The sequence below is a fragment of the Phocoena phocoena genome, chromosome 14 (genome assembly GCF_963924675.1).
Source record: "Phocoena phocoena chromosome 14, mPhoPho1.1, whole genome shotgun sequence".
Lineage (NCBI taxonomy): Eukaryota > Metazoa > Chordata > Mammalia > Artiodactyla > Phocoenidae > Phocoena > Phocoena phocoena.
This window is the reverse complement of record NC_089232.1, coordinates 44,657,280-44,683,824: the sequence shown is the minus strand read 5'-3', so window position 1 is coordinate 44,683,824 and position 26,545 is coordinate 44,657,280. Positions and strand designations below refer to the sequence as shown.

The 26,545-nt window shown below is 38.9% G+C and overlaps 1 protein-coding gene across 1 annotated transcript in view; it reads left to right on the top strand.

Annotated features, from left to right (window-relative positions):
* Positions 1-26,545, top strand: part of EML6 (EMAP like 6) — a 322,870-nt gene that overhangs the window by 221,687 nt on the left and 74,638 nt on the right. Inside the window, exons 16-23 of the mRNA XM_065890822.1 lie at positions 2,817-2,910; positions 14,064-14,164; positions 15,420-15,622; positions 18,145-18,256; positions 18,528-18,655; positions 22,224-22,365; positions 25,476-25,628; positions 25,797-25,928. Coding sequence (XP_065746894.1) covers positions 2,817-2,910; positions 14,064-14,164; positions 15,420-15,622; positions 18,145-18,256; positions 18,528-18,655; positions 22,224-22,365; positions 25,476-25,628; positions 25,797-25,928 — 1,065 coding nt within the window. The remainder of the gene's footprint in view (positions 1-2,816; positions 2,911-14,063; positions 14,165-15,419; positions 15,623-18,144; positions 18,257-18,527; positions 18,656-22,223; positions 22,366-25,475; positions 25,629-25,796; positions 25,929-26,545) is intronic.

Sequence of the window (26,545 nt, the reverse complement as noted above, 5' to 3'; positions counted from 1 at the left end):
AAACCTTCATTGAATAGTACCGATTTCCACAGGGGCACATCTAAGACTAGTGTGATTTCATTGTGTCAGTTCCAAAAACGTATGCATTTTTTATGAGCGCTGAATACAGGACCAACTTGTAATTATCTGCGTAAAATATTTCTCTTTCTAATTTGCCCTTTACTGTTGACATTAAGTTCCTTAGAATTATTTCTGGACTATGTCACAAAATATCCATAATTAATACATACTGTGACTGGAAAGATTTGAAAGGACATTACCTAAACCCTAAAAATATGGTTGAAAATCAAAAACTCTGACTAAATGGTCAAGGAACAATGGATTTTCAAAGCTAAGATCAAGCCTCTGTGAGGGGAAACAGAAACTCAGAAAAAATTAAAGATAGCCAGTTATATTTCCAAACTGTGTGGTATGTAGAAATTGCCCACACCTGCAGAAATCAAGAAGAAGTCACCATCCTAAAGAAGAGGTATGGTTGTTGAGGCACCTCTAGATTTGTTCTGCTGCTTCATTGTTACTCATAGTTACAAACTGGGGTGGAAAGGTGGTATAACTGGGAAGACAAGCTGATGGGGCCTTGCAGAAATTCCAATAAAAAGAAGCAAAAAAAAAAAAATCAACTTACCCTGAGGACTTCTTCAAAAGACATAAAATGTAAAAAAAAAAACAAAAACCTATCATTTAAAATGTGTGGATGTTTGCATTCTAAGAAAGACATACTAATATAGCTACACAGGTTACAAAAGAAAACAAAATGTAGAATTAACAAATGCAAAAAAAAAGAGACACTGAATATCTGTGCAGTGTTTTTGATTAAAATTTTTATATAACAGAATATTCCCATTCCCTCTGCACCATCCGTAGGCATATTCCATTTTTATCTCCGTCATCCTCCTGATGTCACCAGTATCATCAGAATTCATTGAAAACCATCTCAGTACGAGGATCATGTTGGAAATGTGATACAAGTACTGTAAATCTTAAATAAGAGTTTAGGATCTAAAAAGGGAGAGAGAACTCTCTAATAAAAATAAAATCACCAAATACAGAGACATGCTAATATGGAAATATAACCAGGCCACACCAAGAGGTACAGGAAAAGTAATGTTGCTGGTAATGAATCGAAAGTCATCACCAGTCCCTTCTCCCAAATGCATGAAAAGACACGGGGCACAGTTTAAAGCCTGGTGACATTTAAGCATAAAGACATATTGTGATTGAGAAGACACATTTGTTTACAGTACTCACCTGGTGGTGATTTAGGCCTTTGGCAAAGTGTTAATGTCTTCACCTACTGTAGTCTAGGAGCTTGAAAGGGTTAATGTAACTTTCAAATCCTTGCCTCATACTTGGTGGTAGTAGAGGATTGGGGAGGATTTGGTTTGTTAAGCCAGGCTCTTACTTTCGTTTTACCTCCAGAAAAGGAGTAGACTATGGTTCCCAGTTGGTGGGGGGAGGGTCTCTGGAACAAGTAAGGGCACCCAAGGGTTGGCCATTAGTTAACCAGCATTTGGGGAGGGTCACCAGATAGAGCAAATAAAAATACAGGAGGCCCAATTAAATTTGAATTTCAGATAAGCAACGAATAATTTCTTAGTACAAGTATGTCCCATGCAATATAATTGCATGCAACATAACATTGCAAGGGACATACTTGTACTAAGAAATTATTCGTTGCTTATCTGAAATTCCTATTTGACTAGGCTCCTTTATTTTCCCTGGCAATATACCCCAGGGCTGTCTTTGAAAATACCAGTTGAAACCCTGAGTGGGCTGTGGAGAAACGGTTTATCACATACTCATGTTTCTTTACCCTAAGGCCATTGGCTGTGTGTGGCCAGAGAATACACCCTGCTAAACTGAGCCTTGGTGAGCTTGGCCACCCGTCTCCTAGCCCACTCCAGGCTAGGGAGGAACTGCTGGCCTGAGATGCTTCTCCTGTGAAGCTTTGTGAGGAGGCAGCAAAGGAAAGACTTACCGACTGTACCTCTTCTAATGTCTTGAAATGAGAAAGCAAATTAACTATTTTGATTTCAAATTCATTTACATATCATATATATACATTTTATTTTGGAAAACAACCTGTCCGAATTATTGATAGTATTATAAATAATATTTAATACTAAGGGAAAATGTTCATCATATAGCAAGTAAAAACAATAAGTAATAGTATGTTCACTATGATCCTGATTTTGTCTTTTCAAAGCACGTTTAGGTAGAGAAACTGATAGGATATATATCAAGTGTAGGCCTAGAAATCTGGATGATTTTTAAATTTCCTTTGTCCGTATCTTCTAAATGTCCTACAGAAAGCATATTACGTTTGAAATAGGGAAACTAAGACATTAAGATTTTTTTTAAATCATAAAATCATCTTTTGAAAGAATTTTCCAAGTTAGTTTCTATAATGCTCTTATTTTGGAGGGTTGAACAGAACCAGTTTTTTTTTTAGAGCGCAATAGACTTGAGTCACAAAGTTAAATGGCTCTTCTAGTAAATGTCATGAGATTTGTCTGACACAAAATAAACAAGGTTTTGGTGACTTACCTGAGAAGCTCCCCCCAGCCCTGTGTCTCAGATTGGAATGTTGGGTCAGCGATTTAATTCAGCAACCAGTTATTATACATTGAGAACCTCTGCTATTAGTAGTTATGCATTTCATTTAGTGAGGTCCCCTTAATGTATTATTCTCCTAATGTATTTGAGCCTAAATAATATTCTTAAGATCAATTTCTTGTTCCTCTTTACAGTATATAAAATGTTGTGGTTTTTCATTGAGAAATGAGTCATTTGACATTTGTGTTGTTTTCATACAGCCGATGGAAAATGTCTGGTGTCGGTTGGTTTAGACGATTTTCACAGTATTGTATTTTGGGACTGGAAAAAGGGAGAAAAGATAGCCACCACCAGGTAAGAAGCTGCCGAGGTCTTAACGGCATCCTGCCAATGATCACGCTGCAGTAAAAGTTAATAGTTTGCATTTTCTGGTAAGATTTCGTCTTCAACCTCAGATGAAGTTCCCATAGAAAGCTTAACACCTAAGTAAAAACATATTGTAATATTTCATGATGACAAACCTGACATAGAGGAATTAATGTTTCTTTCAGGCAATTGGAAAATTCTGAAATCCTTTCCAGAGAGTTATTCATCACTTTGCTTTTAGTAATATATGCATTATCTATATCAAAGCTTCTTCCCAGCAGTAGGAAAGCAGCTTTCCTCAGACTTGTGCCTTGCCCCTTGTTTTTCCACTATCTTAGCATCTAGTGAAGGACTGTCAATGTCACTGGAGTCAGAAGTTCCACTTGTCATGAGGCTGCAGCATGCAGGAAAGGAGGCCCGGCGTGTGCACCTGCCACTCGCTTTCAAAGCAGGCAAATTGTTGCCCTAATCTCCCCATCTTATAAATAGACCTTCCAAGACCACCTGCTATTTATAGGCCACCTGTCCTCCCTTGCCCCAGCCTCCCTCCCTGCTGAATCAGCCCTAAGTCTGAACACTGCTTTCCACTCCTGCTTACATTGGTCTTAGCTGTTTGCCGAGCCGTAGTCGGAGGTCAAAATAGTTGGCCGTCAAGGCCCAGCAATACAATTTGTTGCCCAAGGCATGTTATCAGTTTATCTCTCTACCGGTTCTTCCCTGCGTAAACCAACTTCCTTTTTATCTGGCACCATAAAATCATTTTTAGGTTAATGACTTTGAACCCCAATATTCACTTTTTAAATTGATATTTTAAATTATATAGGAAAAAAGTGTTTTTTGGCAATTTGATTTAATGAATGAAGACCTATAGATTACTGGAGACTCAGAGGAGGAGCAAATGGAGCCTTGAGGACTCCAGCTGACCGTCTTAGGAGAGGAAGAGGAGCTTTTCTGATGACTGCTACTGAGATGGAATTCTTGGCAGCAAATGACAGCTCATAAATCCGCCTACCCAAGCAGTTTTTCTTTTGCTCTCTCTAGTATTCCTCACGGTTATACCACTCCCCGCTAATACTCAGATTCAGCTTCTAATCGCAAGTCTGCTTTCCTCCTAGATTAATGTACTGAATTTTACTTTAGTATTTCTGATAACATATCATCTGCATTACAGATAATCTCTGGCAAAGCACACGTCTGCATTTCAAAAGCAACAGAAACGCAATTTTCCTGCTATAAAACCCTCTGCAAATGTGGGTAGCTCACCTGTTATATATCAGAAACAGTAATAGAAATGGAAGAAAGAAATATTTATTAATATTTTAGAAGTATATATTTGATATGTTTGGTAGTGTTACTTTAATTAACACAAAGTGACTTAACACCATTATGTTAATAATACAGTTTATTTTTAGAATTGTTCCCAAGCCATATGTCACATTCCCCTAACAGGACACCTGCAAAGTTGTCTTCAGAGACCAATTCTGCAATTGTAACATTCACCATTGCTCTATCCAAAGAGTAACAGAGATTGTTAAAGTTCTTTGGATGAATACTATATTTTTAAATAATAAATAATATTTATACAATATTATCAATCATAAATATTTATGTAAATAAGTAACCAAACAAATTAAAATTCTATTTATGGCCTGAGATTAAGGTGCTTAAGTAGATAGAAACTTTAAAAACAGGGGCATGAAAGAAGTGACAAAGAAAAAGGAGTAATTCTTTACCAGTGGGACCTTACTGTCTTCTGGGAGTCAGTGTAGCTCCTCCAAGGGTCTAATTTACTCTCAGAAGATGGCTGATTCAGTGACACCCCTCACTCTGCACTTCTGCATCTCAATCACGGCCTGCATCGCCACGAGCAAGGCTTAACAACAAACCTGCTTCCCGCAGGTCGTGAGGTTCTGGCAGGTGATGTTCTGCAGTAGCACCCATCACCCAGGATGTGAGATTTCCCCATGGAGGGAGGGGCACAATGGCTGTGATGGCATCACCGGCAGTACCGCTGCTGCCCAAGGCTAACGTGGACCCCCTGCACTCAAAAGCCGCCCTTCAGTTGGGAACATGTTTAAGTGAACCTATGTTTTTATCAGCTCAGAGAAATTAGAGAAGTTTGGAATTGGCCCATAAAGATCTTATTACAAGATCTTGATGAAACTTGATTCAATCTCTTTGCACAGTTTTTTTGGATCTTTGCTAATTTTCATGAATGACCTCAGTCCCCTCCATTACAAATGAATTTTTTAGTCTCTTTTTCCTTTTAAAGATTGTTCAGATTTTAGTCTAATATACAAGTAACCTATGTAATAACCAAGAGTAATCTCTTAAGGGCAGTAGTGAAATAGCCTGATATCAGCGTCAATCAGGGCAGAACAATGAGATAATTAATCAGGCACCTCTATGTCCCTTTATTTAGATTTCCATCACACCAGTAACATGACTGGGGGACAGTGGCTAATTATTATTGACAAGCTTCATCTCAGAAGTTTGAACAGTGGGGATATTAAGCAAAAGGTACAGTTATCAAGTTACATAACAAGATTACTTCAATGTTAATGAGAAATAGTTGTGCTACTAAAAAGCTTAGGGACAAAACATAGGCCCACATGGAGCAGGTACATAGACCTTCAGTGTATGTGTTAGCTCCACTGCTTGTTCTATTTTAGGTCCCTACCCTTACATACATTTAGTGAATGTGATCAGGTCTCCTGCATACCAAATTGAGATCTTTCTCACTTTCCTTTTTAAATTTTTCTTCTGTTTTCAAAATAATACATGATTATTAAAAAGTTAGAAAGCACAGAAAATCACCAAAAAGAAAATGAAAATGATTCATAATTCCACTACCCAGACATAGCCATGGCTAACATTTTAGCATATGTTCTCTGGTATATATTCTGCTAATATTTTTATCCATTTTAATTCATATGTGGGGTATTATGCATACTGCTCTGTAACTTGCTTTTTTTTTTTTTTTCACTCACTGTATCATTTTCCTTTCTTCTTCTCAATGTTACCTGCCTTATTCTATGTTATTCTATATTGTAAGTCATTTTAAATCTTTTTTAGAACTGGGGTATAAATCAAACATTCATTCAGTCTTCCACTTGTGGGCTACCTTCACAAAAAAGGAGAAAACCAAATCACATACACTGAGACTGGGCCTCTATGCAAATGAGAGGGTTTTGAATAGAAGATTGGGAAACCAACTCACGTGGTGTGCAGCTGCCCTTGGCTTCTAGAAGAGGAGCGTTCCTTCCCTTTTCCCTGTACTTGCTGATAGAGTTTAAAACGTGGCCCTACGTGGTGAATTACCTATGACTCGGGTCATAGGAATAATCCTGTATTAGGGCAGCAGTATGGACTCTCCTACATTCTTACTCCATCAGGGTAGGACCTGAAACTCTCTTCATTCTGTTTTTCTTACGCACACACACAGTTGTAGGCAACTTCTCTACAAATTTAACAAGCGTCTAAAGGGAAAAATAACAGAGGTATTCAAAGAATGTTCTTTATTTAGGTGTTGACATTAACTAAACATTTACATGCCATCACTAGTCAGTTTAGAATTTTAGCTACAAGAGAAACAGCATTGGTGTTTTTATGACACCAAGAAATGAGGTGAAAACTAAAGTGTGCTCTCAAAAAAGACTTTTCCAACCATCTAATTGTTTGACCTTGTATAGACACTAGCAAACAAAACAATGCTCTTTTCTATGTGTGGGATGTAATTTGTGATATCTGTTCTCAATTTTCATTTCAGTTTTCTCTAGCGTCTTCTCTCTAAAGTTTATATTAATGATTTAGGAGCTGTGGGGATTTTCCTCCAATCAAGAAATCTTTGGATGTTTAGTCTTCCTTATGGTTATCTGGTTCACTTCTCCTCTTTATGTTAAGCACATTTTCTCTTCTCTTTTATCTAAACCTTTTTCTCACTGTCCTAATTGTTCCTGATACTTTCAGTGGACCTGGTGTCCAAGCTTCACTTTTGACTTTCAAAGAAACAAAGAGAGAAAGTTCAAAAATCAGTTTCTCCTCCTTTCCCTGCCTTTCACTGTAAGGCCTACATAATAGGTATGGAGATGCTTTGTTCTTTCTTTACTTTTCTTTTAACTTTTTATTATGGAAATTTTAAAAGTTACACACAAGCGGAGGAAACAGCATAAAGAACTCCCTTATACCCATCACCCAGCTGCAACATCCTACAAATGATACAAAGCTCTTCCCCCCCCCTCATTTTTTACTTTTGCTTTCTTTTTTGCTATAAAATTTTAAAGAAAACTCAAGACATTGTGTCACTTGACCAGTATGTACTTCATTAGGCATTTCTAACTGAAAAGACTTATTTTTAAAAACCACCATTCCATTATCACAACTAACTAAAGCAACAGTAATTTCTTTCTTTAATTTATTACTCTATTTAAAATCAAACATATCTGACTGTTTCAAAAATGAGAGTTGGTTTGTTCAAATCTGCATCCAAACAGGGCCCATGTATTACGTTTGTCATCTCCCTTAAGCCTCTTTTATTTTATAGCAGTCCCCCTCCCACCTTATTCTTGCCATGGATGCATTTGAGAAACCGGGTCATTTGACCTATAGAATGTGTCACATTCTAAACTTGACTGGGTCTTCGTGAAAGCATGTCAAGCATTTCCCTGTATTTCCTATAAATGGTAGTTAGATCCATAGGCTTGATTAGATTCACATTCAGCTTTTTTTCCCTTAATACTAGTATTATTGATAAATCATATACCATACAATTCATGCATTTTAAAGTGTACAGTTCATTCACTTTGTAGTGTATACAGATGTCAACTTATAATGCTGTACACTTGAAACTTATATAATAAAAATAAATAAAGTGCATAATTTGATTTTTTTTTACCATATTTACAGAGTTGTGCAATCATTAACACTATCTAATTTCAGAACACTTTCACCACCCATACTCATTAGCACTAATCTACTTTCATTCTCTCTGGATTTTTGTATTCTGGACATTTCATATAAATGGAATCACATGAGGTCCTTTGTGACTGGCTTCTTTCATGTAGCATAATATTGGGTGGGCCAAAATGTTTGTTCGGATTTTTCCGTAAGATGGCTCTAGTAGCACTTAGTTGTCTTTAACTTCATTCGAAGCAATTTTGTCAGATTGTATGTGACAGCTGTCATATCAGCGTGCATTTTAAAAGACATCAAAATTGGTGAACTTTTGTGTAGCCATTTTAATATTGAAGATGAAAGAAAACAACATTTTTGGCACATTATGCTTTATTATTTCAAGAAAGGTAAAAACGGGACCGAAATGCAAAAAAAGATTTGTGCAGTGTATGGAGAAGGTGCTGTGACTGATCAAATGTGTCAAAAGTGGTTTGCGAAGTTTCATGCTGGAGATTTCTCACTGGATGATGCTGCACGGTCGGGTAGACCAGTTGAAGTCGATAGCGATCAAATTGAGACATTAATTGAGAACAATCAACGTTATACCACGCGGGAGATAGCTGACATACTCAAAATATCCAAATCAAGTGTTGAAAATCATTTGCACCAGCTTGGTTTTGTGAATCGCTTTGATGTTTGGGTTCCACATAAGCGAAGCAAAAAAAGCCTTCTAGACCATATTTCCGCATGTGAGTCTCTACCTAAACGTAATGAACACGTTCTGTTTTTTAAAACAAATTGTGACAGGTGATGAAAAGTGGATACTGTACAATAATGTGGAATGGAAGAGATCTTGGGGCAAGCGAAATGAACCACCACCAACGACACCAAAGGCCAGTCTTCATCCAAAGAAGGTGATATTGTGTATATGGTGGGATTGGAAGGGAGTCCTCTACTAATGAGCTCCTTCTGGAAAAGCAAACAATTAATTCCAACAAATACTGCTCCCGATTAGACCAGCTGAAAGCAGCACTCAACGAAAAGCATCCAGAATTAGTCAACAGAAAAAGGCATGTTTCTTTGATGACCAGGCAAAAACTGTTACAGTTTGGCTGGGAAGTTCTGATTCGTCCACCGTATTCACCAGACGTTGCACCTTCGGATTTCTATTTACTTAGATCTTTACAAAATTCTCTTAATGGAAAAAATTTCAAGTCCCTGGAAAACTGTAAAAGACACCTGGAGCAGTTCTTTGCTCAAAATGATAAAAAGTTTTAGGAAGATGGAATCATGAAGTCTCCTGAAAAATGGCAGAAGGTAGTGGAACAAAAGGATGAATACGTTGTTCAATAAAGTTCTTGGTGAAAATGAAGAATGTGTCTTTTATTTTTACTTAAAAACCGAAGGCACTTTTTGGCCAGCCCAATATTTGAAGGTTCATCTATGTCATAAGAAGGATCAGTATTTCATTCCTTTTTATTGTGTGGATCCTACCACACTTCATTTATCTGTTCATCAGTTGTTGGATAGTTGGGTTGTTTCCTCCTTTTGGCTATTATGAATAATGCTGCTATGAACATTTGTGTGCAAAGTTTTAAGTAAACATATGTTTAATTTCTCTTAGGTATATACCTAGGAGTAGAATTTCTGGGTCATATAGTAACTTAGTATTTAACATTTTGAGGCACCGCCAAAATACATTTCAAAGTGGGTGCACTATTTTTCTTTTAATTTATTTTTATTTATTTATTTTTGGCTGTGTTGGGTCTTCGTTTCTGTGCAAGGGCTTTCTCTAGTTGCGGCGAGCAGGAACCACTCTTCTTCGCAGTGCGCAGGCCTCTCACTGTCGCGGCCTCTCTTGTGGAGCACAGGCTCCAGACGCGCAGGCTCAGTAGTTGTGGCTCACGGGCCCAGTTGCCCCGCGGCATGTGGGATCTTCCCGGACCAGGGCTCGAACCCATGTCCCCTGCATTGGAAGGCGGATTCTTAACCACTGCACCACCAGGGAAGCCCGGGTGCACTATTTTTCATTCCCCCAGCAAGGAATGAACATTCCAATTTCTCCACATACTTGCCAATACCTATTATTGTCACTTCATTATAGCCATCCTAGTAGATATGAAGTGATATCTTATTAAGGTTTTGGTTTTCATTTCCCCAGTAGGTAACGATACTGAGCATCTTTTCATGTATTTACTGGCCATTTGTATAACTTCTTTGTAGAAATGTCTATTTAGATATCAGTATTTTGCCCATTTTTAACAGGGTTATTTGTCTTTTTATTATTGAGTTATAAGGGTTTCTAAAATTTTATTCTGAATATAAGTCCCTTATCAGATATATAATTTGCAGATATTTTCTCCTAAGTTCAATTTTTTAGTCAAGAGTACCTGATATGTACTTCATGTTTCACTTTATCAAAAGAAACATAATCAGTGGCATACCAGATGGTAGGGGCAGTGGGAGTAGTACTTGACAGGTGCAAGCAATAGGGCTTCTATTATCTGTAGGAGTTTTTTAAAGAATAAGAAAACCAACTAAAAGCCAGTCTGCTTTTTATTACTCTCCTGAGCCAGCAATTCTAAACAGTGTCAGGGATAGAATTCCTCTTTCTCAGGAATTCCAGTCCACCCCATGGTGTGCCACTGCCCCAAATGTCTGGTTCTCCTACTCTTTGTAATACTCAGCTCCATTGTGGGTTCTGGTACTATCAGCCTCATCTTTCCATTGAAAGCTTCCCATCCATGTATTATCTAATGGTTGTAGCATCCATTTACAACTGTGGGCTGAATTGATTATTTTATTAGGGATTGAAAATGATAATTTTCTAATTCTATTATTTATTCTTCATATTAGCTAGAATTCTTCTATAAATAAGAGTTTTCTCTCATGAACCACTTGGTTTCTCTGAAATACAATTCACACATAAAGTAGTCCTTTAAATATTAGGGGCTAATAATATTTGTTGTCTATAACTTGCAGATATTTCCCCTAGTTTGTCATTTGTCTTTTGAGTTTGATATGATGTTTTTCATCATGCAAAGCCTTTTATTTTTATGTGGTCAAGTTTATCAGTCTTTACCACTTCAAGATTTTGAGACCGATTAAGGAAAGTGTTCCCTGTCCTCTGGTTAAAAGGAAATCACTTGTGATTTCTTCTAATCTGCTATGGCTTCATCTTTACATTTAGATCTCTAAATCATTTGAAATTTATCCCAGTATCTATTATGAGGAACAGATTCAATTTTATCCTTTCTCCATACGGCTATCAAGGTGTTCCAAACACCATTTTCCTTTTCTCTTTTATATAGACTATTTTTTAGAACAGGTTTAAGTTCACAGCAGAATTGAGCAGAAAATACAGAGTTCCTGTATACCCACTCTCCCAACCACCTTCAAATCCCCACCTGGCACCAGAGTGGTATATTTGTTATAATAGATGAAGCTACATTGACACATCATTATCACCCAAAGTCCACAGTTTACATTAGGGTTCATTCTTGGTGTTGCACATTCTATGCGTTTTGACAAGTGTATAATGACATGTATCCACCATTATAGTATCATGTAGAATGGTTTCACTATTCACTGCCCTAAAAACCCTTTGTGTTCTGGCTGTTTGTCCCTCCCTCCCCTCTGTCCTGGAAACCATTAATCTTTTTACTGTCTCCATAGTTCTGCCTTTTCCAGAATATCATTTAGTTGGAATTATACAGCATGTAGCCTTTTCAGATTGTCTTCCTTCACTTAGTAATATCCATTTAAAGTTCCTCCATGTCTCTTCATGGCTTGATAGCTCATTTCTTTTTAGCACTGAATAATACTCCATTGTCTGGATGTACCAGTTTTTTTAATCCATTCACCTACTGAAGAACATCTTGGTTGCTTCCAAGTTTTGGCAATTATGATTAAAGCTGCTGTAAGCATCTATGTGCAGGTTTTTGTGTGGACGTAAGTTTTCAACTCCTTTGGATAAATACCAAGGAACATTATTGCTGGATCTTATGGTAAGAACATGTTTAGTTTTGTTAGAAACTGCCATAATGGCTTCCAAAGTAGCTGTACTATCTTGCATTCCCACCAGCAATGAATGAGAATTCCTGTTGCTGCACATCCTTGCCAGCATTTGGTAACATACACCATTTATTTTTAGTATAAATTTTTCCCCCATTGATTTGAGACCTGTCTTTATTACCTACTACATTTAAATATTGGGTCTCTTTCTAGATTTTCTATTTTGCCATTGGTTTGTCAGTCACTTTGTGCACCAGTACCACACTGTTTTAATCATGAAGCCTTTATAAATTGTCTTAATATCTAGGAGAGCTACCCTTCCCACTTTGCTTTTCTTTTTCAGACTTTTCCTGGCCATTACTGCTGTTTTATTCTTCCATAAGAACTTTAAAATCAAGGTGTCTAACTCCAGATTAAAGAACAGACACTAAATGCTCTTTTTTATTGGAATCAAGTTGAATTTATAAGCAAAGCTAGGAGAATTAACATCTTTATGATTGAGTTTTCAAATCCAAGAACATGGAATGTGTTTCCATTTTTTTAAGTCTACTTTTCTATCTTACAAATATGGGGTGTTTTTTGGTTGTTGTACTCATTTGCATATAGTGCACAGTTCTTGTTAAATTTATGCCTTGATATTTTTATTGTTGTTTATAAATAGAGTTCTTTCTTCCAGTATAGTTTTTAACTGGATATTGTATATATTAAGGTTATTGATTCTGTATTTAATTTTATATACTGCAACTTTCCTAAATTATCTTATTTGTACGTTATTTTCTTTTGAATTTTTTAGACATATAATTATCATCATCTGCAAAAAGAAATAGTTTTACCTCTTCCGTTCCAGCTGCTGTGCCTTTAATTTTTTTAGACCTTGTCTGATTGCATTAGGTAATATGTTCAGTACAATGTTAAATGGTAGTGGTGATAGTCTTGTTCCTGACTTTATTGGGAATAACATTAAGTAAGAATCTGACTTTCGAGTTCACAGACACACACACAAACACACCATGAATAAGGTACTGTTCCAGCACATTCTGTTTTCAAAAAAAGGTTAATGGCACACAACGTCTGAAGAGCCAGTCTGTGTATAATTGGTCTTGAATGAATCTGGGTTTCTCAATGAGAGTCAAGAACTGCAGGGAAATATAAAAGTCTAAGAGATAACTCTAAAACATCCATTAATTCCTACTTTATTGAGTGTTAGTTGAGTACTTTTTTAATCACAAGTGAGTGTTAGATTTTTTTTGTGAAATGCCTTTTTGGCATCTGTGAAAATAACATAATTTTTCTCATGTATTAATATGATGTATTATTTGATTCCTTAATAATTAACCACCCTGCATTTGGTCATAATGTACTGTTTTTTAAATATGTTGTTGGATTCTCTTTGCTAGTATTTTATTTAAGATTTTTGTATCTGTATTCATAAGGGAGACTAGTCAGTCATGTTCTTTATGTTAATTGCTTTTCTTTTACATAATGAAAGTTAGGTCCTAGTATACGAGAGAAAACCATCAAATAGTCCATTAATACCAGTAAATCCTTAGATTCTAATGTGATTACTTTATACTCTAAACCAGAAATATCCCTGGCACTGTGGAATGCTGGTCTACAGCTCCATCCTACAGTCAGTCCTCACTTTTATATTTGTCCTTCTGACTCTTGGGTTATAAACTTACATTTCTGAATGCACAGCATCCTTGAGTGCCTTAAATCGATAGACCACAGCCTTTCTCTCTCCATGGATGTGAGCCAGGGGCTTCGCCTTCTTGTGCATACATTTCTAGATGAAACTCTGTTTAACCCAAAGTTATGCCTTCCCCAGCAAGAATATTACATTTGAAGCTTCTCATTAATACTTTTACAGTATCTTCTCCCTCCTCTTATACAAGACCTCTGTATCCCAAGATTTACAATTCTATAGTTGTGGCATTAATTTTATCTTATGGAGACATTCTGATCCATTTAAAATATTTCATTAATTTACTTAAATCATAATTAAGTAGATTTTGGTAGCAATGGTAGGGTAAGAAGAAAGGGCTCAAACATGCGAAGAAAAGCCAAAACTCAATATTTTAGTGTAGACCCCGTGTGTATTTTAAATCGTCTTCTAATTTACTTGTCCTATTAGATGTGCTTAATGAAAGTTAGACTAAATGCATGCTTTTAATAAAACTCTCTAGCAGTGCTGTCATCAAAACTGGAATTTTCCCCCTATTTGTCTCTTACAGAGGACATAAAGATAAGATATTTGTGGTAAAGTGTAACCCACACCATGTTGACAGACTGGTCACGGTTGGGATCAAGCACATCAAATTCTGGCAACAAGCAGGTACCATTGTTAGAGTTTATCCTTTATGTGGTTGAAAGTTTTACTCCAGCTGGGAAAAAAACAACCAACACCACTACCTAACCTGTCTCTGCAATCTAAAATTAAAGTATGCCTAAAAGACGTTTGCTCCCAAGCAGTGTTTGAGCTGTGAAGCTTAGAACACTGTATATGATGCCATGCATATTCATCAATATCTAGAAAGCTTTGGGGAATGTTCTGCTGTGAAAATAATTATTTTTATATTCAGTCATCAGTTCTGAAAGCAGTGATTATGTTGGACTACTGAGCAGGAAATAATCACTTTAGTTGGATGAATACAATTTTCAATATTTTGAGGGTTCTTTTATTTATAACTGCATTTAACACATGAATTAAATATGACACACAGTAAGTGGTCAAAATAAATACTTGTGGTTTATAATGCTGATAATAAGGATGAGTAAATAAGCAGGACAAGACATGGAAGGATATCTTGTTTTTCTCACTAATAGGTCAGACCTTTCATTGGGACTGTTTCTGAATTCTTAGTATCAACTTTGGTACGAAGCCCAATCTTTTACTGGGCAAAAAGCTACTGTTCCAATGCCTTCTGCTTTTGAAGAAAGGGTCATGCACCCACCATGCCTGGAGAGCCAGCCTGCCTACAGTTGTCTGGAATGAGTCTGAGTTTCTCAGTGCTAATAAGAAAGTATAGGGAAATGTGAACATTTAAGGAACAAATCTGATGTACTTCTCCTACACAGTGATTCGTTTTTCTCACCCCAAAGTCACTGTGATAAAAATCGAGGCAAAACATACATAAAACATATTTACATTTTACATTACAGCCACTGCTGTTTTCACTTGCTTTGGTCAGCATTCAGAAAGACTTGCCTGGCTCCCCAGGGCACTCAGTCACCCCTTCCTCTGGCTGGCACAGAACTTGCGCTGAACCTTGGTTAGAGATGTATATCACATTCTCTCCCCAGCCAGACCTTAAGTTCCTGAAGGCAGGAACTCTTCCTTTTCACCTTTGTACCCCAGTGTCAACCACTGTGCCCGCCACAAAGTAGGGATTCAACAAGCGCCGAATTAATGCGTGAAGGAGAAAACCTTTTATAATGTTTTTGTTATGATGTTTTCTGCCATTTTAATACAGCTTTATGTAGACACATAATGTAGACACACTGGGTTTTTCACTGAAGATAATCATTCTAAATGTCCATAGAAGGTGTCAGTTTTTCAAAAAGTAATAAATACTCTTGGTCCACTCCAGGTGGGGGCTTCACCTCTAAAAGAGGAATTTTTGGAAGTGTTGGAAAGTTAGAAACAATGATGTGCGTTTCTTATGGGCGAATGGAAGATCTGGTGTTCTCAGGAGCAGCTACTGGAGATATTTTTATTTGGAAGGAGATTCTCCTACTAAAGACAGTGAAAGCTCATGACGGGCCCGTGTTTGCTATGTATGCATTGGATAAGGTATAGTCTACTTTCCTCATTAGCTTTCTAAAAGTTTAAGTTAGGCTTAGGAAGGTCCACACCAAGAGGATGCCTGTGTGTAAAAACAGTACCCTCTGAATTAGGAAATAGTTATCATGAATGGAGGGGAGCACAAATGGTCTTTAAATTTCTCTTTTGTTTATAATTATTTCTTTATGTGCAACTTCTCTCTTCTGTTTTCACACTTTTTCTTCCTGGCTGTCACTCCTAAGGACTCCTTAAGAAGTGTTGGGATAAATGCAGACACGCAGTAGCAAGAGAGTCCTGAGAAATATTTCAACACAGTCTTCCACCTCGGTGGTACAATGAGCAGAAACCTGGAAGTGCCTGGTGTTTGCATTATTGTCCCTCCCGTCAGTATGACCTGAAGTTATATTGATAACCAGCTTGTTCCTGTGTAGACAGGCTCAGTTTTAACAAGCGTGTCAGAGTGAAGTCTTTTCACTGGCTGTGTTAGTTCTCCAGAGAAACCGAACCAGTAGGATGTAGATATAGATAGAGATATACACATACATATACATATACATATACAAAAAGGAGATTTATTATAAGGAGTTGTCTCATGGACTTACGGAGGCTGAGAAGTCCCACTTAAGCCATCTGCAAGCTGGAGACCCAGAAAAACCGATGGTATAATTCAGTTCAAGCCCAAAGGCCTGAGAACCAGGGGAGCCAATGGTGTAAATCCCAGTCTGAGGGTGGGAAAAGATAAGATGTCCCAGCTCAATCAGTGAGACAGGAAAAAGGAGGGTGATTTTGTCCTTCCTCTACCTTTTGTTCTATTCAAGCTCTCAATGAATTTGATGATGTCCATCTACATTGGGGAAGGCAGTTTACTGAATCTAGCAATTCAAATACTGATCTTATCGAGAAACACCCTCACCGACACACACAGGAATCATATTTAATCTGGGCACCCTGTGGCCAGTCAGTTGACACATAAAATTAACCATCACACCAGGTGTACTTATCCTCAAGCTCATCTTTGTCCTGATCTGTCCCCTGCCTTGCAGTGTTCTTTTAAATAAAGATCACACTTGGGAATTCCCCAGTAGTCCAGCAGTTAGGACTCCCTGCTTCCACTGCAGGGGGCACGGATTCGATCCCTGGTTGGGGAACTAAGATCCTGCATGCCTCGAGGCATGGCAAAAAAAATAAATAGATCACACTTACCTTCAGTGCCCTTAAAACAGTTTCTTCAATCAATTTGCCAGAAAATATCAATTTTTTGTTCACTGCTAGTTTGCTGATGGTACCAGTTTATGTGTGCTCTCTGACCTCCAAACAGTCTAAGCCACCTAATACACCTTATTAAGGTAAGCCTCATTTTGCATTTACCTGTTCCCAGGTAAATATGCTGATCCCGCTATGGAAGTAGGTTCTTGTTAGATGTGCAACTACAATGGTTGTTTTAGTGGTTAAGTTGTTTTTCACTAGCAAATTTGTTTTTGATTAAACTTCAAGTTTTAGAAAAGATTAAAGCAGAATGCAAAGTTTTTTGTAGACTCAGAAGTTGATGTGATATTACTTGTTTAAACTCTTTTATTGCTTGGTAACTTAAGCTGAAAAATCATGGGAAATGGCAGGGATATCACATTATACTGCATTTAAATTTAATTTGGAGAGTGAATGTCCCCAGGTTCACAATCTATAATAAGGATAAATAAGGATATTTAATATAATAAACTTCCAAAATATTATTTCCTTGTGAACTTCATTGAAATGAAGTACATTAGAAGTTTCTGAGGAAACAGAATGACTTACTCAGTATTTTTCTTTAAAAAAAAAAACAAACAACTTTTTAAAGAACAGTTTGTATATGTAAGTTGCCAAAAAGGAAAACTAATAAAGCCAAGAAATCATAAGCTTAGAACAAGAGTAGAAATCATCATCTAGCAAAAAATACCCAATATGTTAAACTTCTTACTTTCCAGGTTTTGTAAAAATTAATCTGGATTTTAGTTATTGTGGAAATTGTTGTGTATTGAACAAAATAGCAGGATAGTTTTGTTATGTGTAATACCTAAGTTACTCTTAATAATAAATAATGATGTTTTTCCTGGACGTAAATATTTTAAAATATTTAACAGTCATTTTTAATTGTGATGTTAATTCCAATTCATTCAGCAGGAATATATGAGATACCAGAAACTCTGCCAGGCTTTGAGATTGGTCCTTTTCTGTAAGAATCCACATTCCAGTCAGGGGACTGGGCACAGAAATGACCATCCATGATTCAGGGTGCCAAATTCCAACCAATGGTCTGAAGAAAGTGAAATGGACACACAATGAGAAAGTGTTTAATCCTGCTAGAGAAATAGGGGAGAGAAGCTTCCAGAAAATATTATATTAATATTATGTTATCATTCAGATTTTTCAGCCTCCTATACTTAGGAAGAAAACACAAACAAAGCTTCTTTACCCAAGGGGAAATCCTTTTGAGGCTGGGTGGGTACCTTGTCATTTTGATGTGTACATAATTCTGATGTGTGCCTTCACAGGGTTTTGTAACAGGTGGAAAGGATGGAATTGTGGAACTCTGGGATGATATGTTTGAAAGATGCTTGAAGACTTATGCCATTAAAAGAGCAGCATTGTCAACCAGCTCAAAAGGTGCCACTCCTGAGTATGCAGTAGAAATCTTTCTGTTCCTAGAGATGGAAAAGATAGTACTAAGTTCTTGGAAAACCATTACCAAATCAACTGTCTTTTTTTCTTCCACATTCAGAGCCCTTGGCTCCTGGTAGAAATATCAAGGATAATTGCCTAATACCTAGTACTTTGGAACTATAAAAAGAGAATTTATATAATCATTACAATTGTTTTATTTTTTATTATACTAAATATAACATTTGCAGTATTAAATGCAATTTTTCCTCCTCAGGCTTGCTTTTGGAAGATAACCCTTCAATTCGTGCCATCACTTTGGGACATGGACATATCCTGGTGGGAACGAAAAATGGAGAGATCTTGGAAATTGATAAGAATGGCCCAATGACACTGCTCATTCAGGTACTGTGTTTGCACACATCCTAAACCACAATTCACACCAGAGCTGGAACCAGGATGAGGCAATGGGGGGCACTTAGGGCACAAAATTTAGGGAGACACTCACTTTCAGGGTCAGGCAAATGCTGTATTAATCATTATTGCTGTATAGCAAATTGTCACAAACTTAGCAGCTTAAAAGAAAAACATTCCTTATCTTATGGTTTCTGCAGGTCAGGAGTCTGAACACAGTTTAACTGGGTCCTCCGTTTAAGGTTTTGTAAGGCTGCAATAAGGGCCAGGGCCGTGGTCTCATCGGAGGCTTAACTGTGGAAGGATCTGCTCCAAGGTCACTCGAGTTGTTGGCAGAGTTCAGTTCGTTGGGGATGCAGGACTGAGGGCTTCCATTTCTTGCTGGCTATTGGCCAGAGGCCACCCTCAGCTCTCAGAGGCTGCCTATAGTTCCTCATCACATGGGGTTCCCCAACATGGCTGCTTGCTTCCTCAAAGAGAGCAAGGGAAAGAGGAAAAACGGGTACTACTGTGCCTTTAAGTAACTTTAAATAACATAATCATATCATCACATACATGTGATCATGAACATCCATCCCCTTTGCCATATCTTATTGGTTGGTAACAAGCCACAGGCTATACCGCACTCAAAGGGAGGTGGTTACACAAGAGTGTGAAAACCAGGAGCATCATGAGGGTCACCTGTCCAGCACATCTGACCTGATGCATACCTGCCGCCTTGCTGTATTAGGACTAGTCCCCAAAATCCCACTGAAAGGGGCCCTCTGATTTGCTACACCTGAGAGCAGGTCTGCACACACATCACGGATCAGGTTTTTTAAGTGCATGTGCTCAGGCCCCACCCTGGATATCCTGAATAAGAATCTGTGTTTTAAAAAAAGTTCTGTGTTAGAAGCAAACCTCAGAAGCTCTGTAGCTGATTGCTACAGGCAGCCCAGATTGAGAACTGTGCTGAGATGCGTCCTTGAGGGGAGATTTCTTTATTCTGCAGCTGCACTTGCCTTCGTTTTCCTTGACCATGACTTTTTATTTAATTTTATTGAAAGTTCAGTGTTTCTTTCTTTTTAATCCTCAAATTTTTGAGACTTTAAATTGTTTGCCACATGCTATATTGCTAAGTATGTTGTAAGATTTATACTACAATATGATTTAAATAGCACCGTAAGATTTAAACTCTACATTTTCAAATTTTAAAAAGTAAATAATAGCTGAGCTAATTTTGTTTAAATATGTTTTAAACTTGACAATAAAGGCTTTTCACTTTTTCATTCTCTTCAACTCTATTCTTTACTATATTTGTTTCTGTTGTTCTAATAAGGCAAATAACCACAGGTGCCATTTATTGAGCACCTACTATGTGTCAGGCAATACTCTTGTACAAAATTCCTCTCTCATCTCCACGACAGCTTTGCTTAGTTATAATTGTTTTATAGATGAGGGGCTCAAAACCCAGTAAACTGCCCACAACCACATGCTAAGAACTGCAGGGCTGGGATTCACACCAAGCTTTGTCGGGTACCAGAGCCTTTTCTTTGTCACTCCACCAGACTGTTCTCCACACGCCTCAGCATGGAGACTGCATGAAAACAGTGCAGAAGGCATGACCCCCTAAGCACTGGGCAGGCAGGTGGTGGAGCTGGGAGGACCATCTTCTCTCCTTACACGTGTGCCATTCTTTTCCTTTATCTCAGCATCTCTCTTTCCTCTTCCAGTCTGTCAACCATTTGCCATCTCCTCCTAGGTAGAACTCAGTAGTTCAGTTCAATCAGTGTTTGTTGGGCTCCTGCCAAGACCAGCCCTGTGCTCTGTGTGGTGGAATAGGGCTTACTGTAGGGGCTGACAGTCCTGTCCTGAGAGGTGGACACGGAGGGAAAGTTAAGGAATAGTAGAGGCAGCGTCAAGACCATCAGCTATCCTGCTGTGGGGAGATTTCAGAACCATTTTTCTAGTTTCTGTAGCATGGCAATTCAATGTTACTTGGAATAGATTGTTTTTTTTTTTTTTTTAAGAGAATAGGTTGGGGGGAGGAGAGAAGAGACAGGAGGTGAGTTCTGAAAATCCCCATTGTATACACTTTGCATATAATCAACTGTCAATTATGCAGCTGGTTATTATTAGTTTTAGGGTGGTCAGGAGGAAAGTAAAGTCCCAAGCTCATTTCCTTGTGCCACTCAAGAGACTTCCAGCCTGCCCCACTCACTGTCCGTTCCTATAGGATCCAGGAATTAAAGTACATAATCATATTAGATTAAAGAAATACCATTTTAAATCAATATATGATGCAGTGGTTTGAAAGGGTCTGAGAGCCCCACAACCCTGTCCTCTGTGTGCAAAAGGACTCAGTCTGTAAAAGAGCCCCAAGCAGATCCAGTCTGGTGGACAAGGGAGGGCTCACGCCTGACCCATCCTCTGACCGTGGCCTTGGGGGTGGGAGGCTTCTAAAGGGAAGGAAACTAGAAAACTGGGGATGTCGGGTGCTCCAAATCTAATAAATTCAAAACCAATATCTACGCCCTTCTCAGATATTTGAATGTCAGCTGCATTGGGAACTTTGTATCTTCTGCCAAATTACTGTTTTGCTCAAACAGCTTCCCAGTTAAACCGGAATCTTCCAGTTTCTCTTTGGAGAGCCACCTGTTCCCCAAAGCGTTCCAACTACAAACACCTTTCAGATGCCTGTGTGTGGTCTTCCTTTTTGCTTTACTAAGCAAAGCCTTTTTATAATTAGCCACTAAAAGCAGAAATTCAGTAAACAATCTGGTCTGTTTTATTGTTCCGTATCTAATCATTCGTTACACTGCTTTACTGAGTGATAAGTTAGAAAAATCAGATTCATTTTCTCCCTGATTGTTCATTCGTTAAACACTGTTTCATCTCAGTTATTATTCTAAGCCAGTTAAGTGTGTTTGTGGTAAGACGTCAGCATGTGGAATTTGTCCAATGCCTATCAAGCCCCTTTCGGTTTTCTGTGCTCCATGGATAGAACAATTTGTGAATAAATGCTGACCCTGAGCTATACCCAGGACGCTTAAAATGAAAATTTAGCTCTCTCTAATCTGCTCTGCCAAATCTGTGCATTCAAAGAACTGAAATAGAATTAATTAACAAGAATATTGCTGTCCAGTTCCTCTGACAGAGATAAGCGGTACCTCCATTTTTTAGAATATGGTTTTATGGAAGAAAGTGGTTTGTGTCATTGTGACCAAGCTGTTTTATGAAAAGTTACATATATACTGTGTTTATTCAATGTCAAACAGGATAAAACGAGAGCAGTTCCTTATTTACTTGGATGTTTCTAAATAGAAAGATGTTCGGCAACATATAAACAAAATTTAGGAGCAATGTGAGTCCCTACTTTGCTTTCCAAATGAATGCTTTAGCATCACGCAGGCCCAGATTTAGATTCAAGTTTAAGCGAAAAATTTATCCAGTACAATCACTTTGGCTCCAGGAAACTCAAACTGTGTTTGTTCATATTTGAACCTGTTTGGGACACTCGCAGGAAGGGCTAGCCGAGAAGCATGAACTGGTTTTTGTTGCCCCGTTTCCTCCCCTACAGGGGCACATGGAAGGAGAAGTATGGGGGCTGGCGGCTCACCCTCGCCTGCCTGTCTGCGCAACAGTGAGCGACGATAAAACACTGCGGATCTGGGAACTATCCTCCCAGCACCGTATGCTGGCAGTACGGAAACTCAAAAAAGGTACGTGACGTCCCCGTACACATCTGTAAAAGTATTTACACCCGAAAGTATTGGATTCGTTCGTCTGTTCGTCCAGCTAATATTTACCGAGCGCACCTATTACATGCCCCCAGATTTGCTGGGTGATGGGGATTTAGTGTTTGTTGCTACACATATAGCTAATCACCTGGAGAATCGTTCCAGAAGCCTGGCCTGATCTATCAGTGCCCAGCTCTATTCTTTATTTCCTTGCACTGCACAGACATTTGCCACCTGGGGGCAATATGTCCTTCCTCTTCTCATCTAGAACTGTGGGAGCCAGTTGAAACTCATCAGCTTGTAAAGAATGCTGCTTATTTTTATGCCTAACAGTCTCCAGAACTGATTTTATGACTGAAAAATGAAAGTCAGTTTAAAAATAATAGTTAATATCAAGAAACGAATAAATATGTATTGCACACCCGTATGCACTAGAGCTAAGAGGTATACCAAGAAGTGCAAATTCAGGAAACATTTATTGAGCAGCTTCTGTATATCAGGCGCTGGGGATCCCAGGGTGAACAGTCCTGTCACTAGTGTCAGAGACGGACAAAATTTGAACAGATTCCCAGCAACGGCTGGTCCATTCCAATTGGGTAACTTGAGGAGCGTCTCAGAACGGGACTATTTGTAAAGGGGTGGGCAGGGTATAGGAAATGACCAGGGCTGGTGCAGCACAATGCAGCTAGTAACAGCCGGGTACCATTGCCGGCCCTGGGCCTGAAGGGACGAGAGGAGGGGCAGTTGCTGGAACCTTGAAAGGGACAAGAGAGCTGTGTGAGACGACAGCCTGGCAGGGGCTGTGATCGTCAGCCCGGAGGTTCAGCCAGCATGCAGTGACCCCACAGGGAGGCAGCCAAGGGAGCACATGCCCCAGCCTCCCTGTGCTTTATCCTTCCTTCCCTGTTACCCTCCCTCCAGTCTCCTGCTGCCCCTTGACCAAATGAATCAGAAGCCAGGGGGTGAGGGGCCCACTGATCGAGTCCAGGAAGGCTAGCTCCCAGCACAGAGCAGGGCAGAGAGGGGGTGAGGACAAACAAAAGATCTCTGGCACAAGCAAGGTATCGTGGAGGCTCAGGGTAAGGCCCACAGCCAGAGACAACTCCATCAGGGAGGAAACCTAAGAGCTGAGGCTCAAAGGATTTGTGAAAGTTAAGACAGGAAGGGGTGAGATTGGGGCCTGGCCCCAGAGTAGTTGTGCTAGGTACTTTTATAAATAGACATGGGGAAAGTATTCTAGGGGGATAAAATGAAAAGAGGTGTCAAGACAATAGTGACAATAATGACAGCGGCTAATATTGCTGAGCCAGTAACCGTGCTAGCACTTCGCCTTTGGTCTTCACGGGAACCCAATGAGTAAGGCCTTTTTTATTTCCACTTACAAATTATGAAGCTGAGGCACAGAGAACGTAAGTCATTTGCCCAAAGTTGCACAGATAGTAAGTGATGGAACTGAATTCATACTCAAGCAGCGTGGCTTCAGAGAGCACACCTGTGGCCACTGCATGATGAGGCCTCCCTCCACCATATTGCCTCTCTTCACACTGGACTTCTGGGTCTCAGTAGGTAGTGGAGCCAGGATTCAAACCCAAGTCTGACTCCAAAGCCCATGCTCTTACCCACTACAGGACTGAATAATTTGGCCACTAATTTGTATTGGGGAAATAACAGACCAAGTCCTCGCTGTGAGTGACTTGAATATCAGCCAATGGACTTTATTCACTAGGTTAAAAATTAGTTCAAAAGAACAACTAACACATCTGAGTTAGGATGGCCACTCAACCCAGTTAACAGCTGGTGTCCTGGTGTAATTATTAATAGCTCTCCCTTTTACTGTCCAGTGTCATCATTCGTACAATAAATTTTTTTTTTGCGGTACGCGGGCCTCTCACTTCCGTGGCATCTCCCGTTGCAGAGCACAGGCTCTGGACGCGCAGGCTCAGCGGCCATGGCTCACGGGCCCAGCCGCTCCGCGGCATGTGGGATCTTCCTGGACCGGCGCACGAACCCGTGTCCCCTGCATTGGCAGGTGGACTCTCAACCACTGCGCCACCAGGGAAGCCCATGTACAATAAATTTTTATGCTTAACCTAATCGTGCTGTCCCTCCTCAAGGGCTGGTCTTTCTGTTCTTTCAGCACTAGCACCGTGCCTGATACATAGTAGGTAAATAACTGCAAAGTGAATGGATGAAGAAAGGAAGGAAGGTATTTTATACTTGACATGAGCCAATTTAAAGTTATTGGTGTGAATGTGGCTTTTCAGCCTGCTCTGAACAGTGGATGAGGGGTGGGTGTGGAAGCACAGTTTGGAATGCCTTAGCACAAGGCAGCACGACTGTCCCATCCTAGGGCTGTGCTCACCAAAGTCTTGACAGTAAGAACAGGGCCAGGGAGGGGCCTGTCCTTAAATAGGATTCTTATTAAATATACCCCCCACCGAGTCCATACTCTTCGTGTGGAAATGTCTCCCTGTGACCCTACAAAGCAGTAGATAGCATCGATCATGTAGCACCCTCAGCCCAGTTTTGCAGACACCCTTGGAGAGAATGTCCATATTCCATTCTTCTCATGAGAGAAGAGACAGGAACAAAATCTTCCACCTCTAGAATTATGGATTATAATCCATGGATCAGAGAATTAGAGTGACTAAAAGTAGAACAACAAGGTGCTCTAAAGTAAGTTCTGTGTGTAAAGCATGATATGAAAAAAATTAGTTTCCAGAAATTTTATTACAGAACTCCCATTCTTCAGTATCACATCTTGGGAGTAGAAATACTGGTTATATTAATCCTTTATTCCTTTTCCCCCTTCACTCTACTTGTGTTTTGAAAACTCCAGGTATTCAGATACGAAGAAATGAATGGATAAACCTCAAAGAAATTGAAAACTTACTTTTAATATTATAATCATTGTCCTTGGGTTTGGAGGGAAGAGATATTTTAAATTATGAAGTTTTAGTTCTTCTCACCAGGAGTGTTAAAGACACAGTCACGTGTCCATAGACACATGCACACTTCCCCATCTCTTCATTTGCTTTGTTTGGTAGCAAAGTCTCGGATCATAACAGTGCTCTTTGTGGATTCTTTTGTAGGTGGAAGATGCTGTGCTTTCTCCCCTGATGGGAAAGCCTTAGCAGTTGGGTTGAATGATGGGAGTTTCCTGGTTGTAAATGCTGACACTGTTGAAGACATGGTCTCCTTCCATCACAGAAAAGAAATGATCTCTGACATTAAATTTTCAAAAGGTGAAGATGACAGCAAAACTTTTTAAAACGTGTTGGGACAAAAAGTTACAAGAGTGGACCCTTTTAAAATATTTCCTTGACCTTTAACCCATTTAAAAATGCTAAGTCCCTGGAAGTAAATTCCCACATAAAATGTTTTGGTGTTAACCACTCATTTTTTCTTTATAGATACAGGAAAATACCTTGCTGTGGCATCCCATGATAACTTTGTGGATATTTACAACGTCCTTACAAGCAAAAGGGTTGGCATCTGTAAAGGTGCTTCTAGTTACATTACACACATTGACTGGGACTCTAGAGGTAAAGTATGTTGTGGCTTTTAAAATATAATTTCAGTTTTTAAAAATCATGTCCATTCATATACTGTTTCCAGAGCAAATGGCAGTTGAGTTTTAAAGAAAAACAGAGGGGGAAACTCACAACAGAACTGGTTGTGATTTTAGAACCCAGAGGCAGCTGCTGTTAACATTTTGAATATTTTTCCATATTATTATTATTTTTTATTATTACTACCACTACTACTACTATTATTATTACCACTACTATAATTATTATTATTTTAAATTTTAATTATTTTAATTATAATAGAATTTTTATAAAATTATTATAATTATTTTAATTATTTTTGGCTGTGTTGGGTCTTTGTTGTTGCGCGTGGGCTTTCTCTAGTTGCGGCGAGCGGGAGCTACTCTTCATTGAGGTGCATGGGCTTCTCATTGTGGTGGCTTCTCTTTGTTGCAGAGCACGGGCTCTAGGTGCGCAGGCTTCCGTAGTTGTAGCACGTGGGCTCAGTACTTGTGGCTCGTGGGCTCTAGAGCGCAGGCTCAGTAGTTGTGGCACACGGGCTTAGTTGCTCCGCGGCACGTGGGATCCTTCCGGACTGGGGCTCAAACCCGTGTCTCCTGCATTGGCAGGCA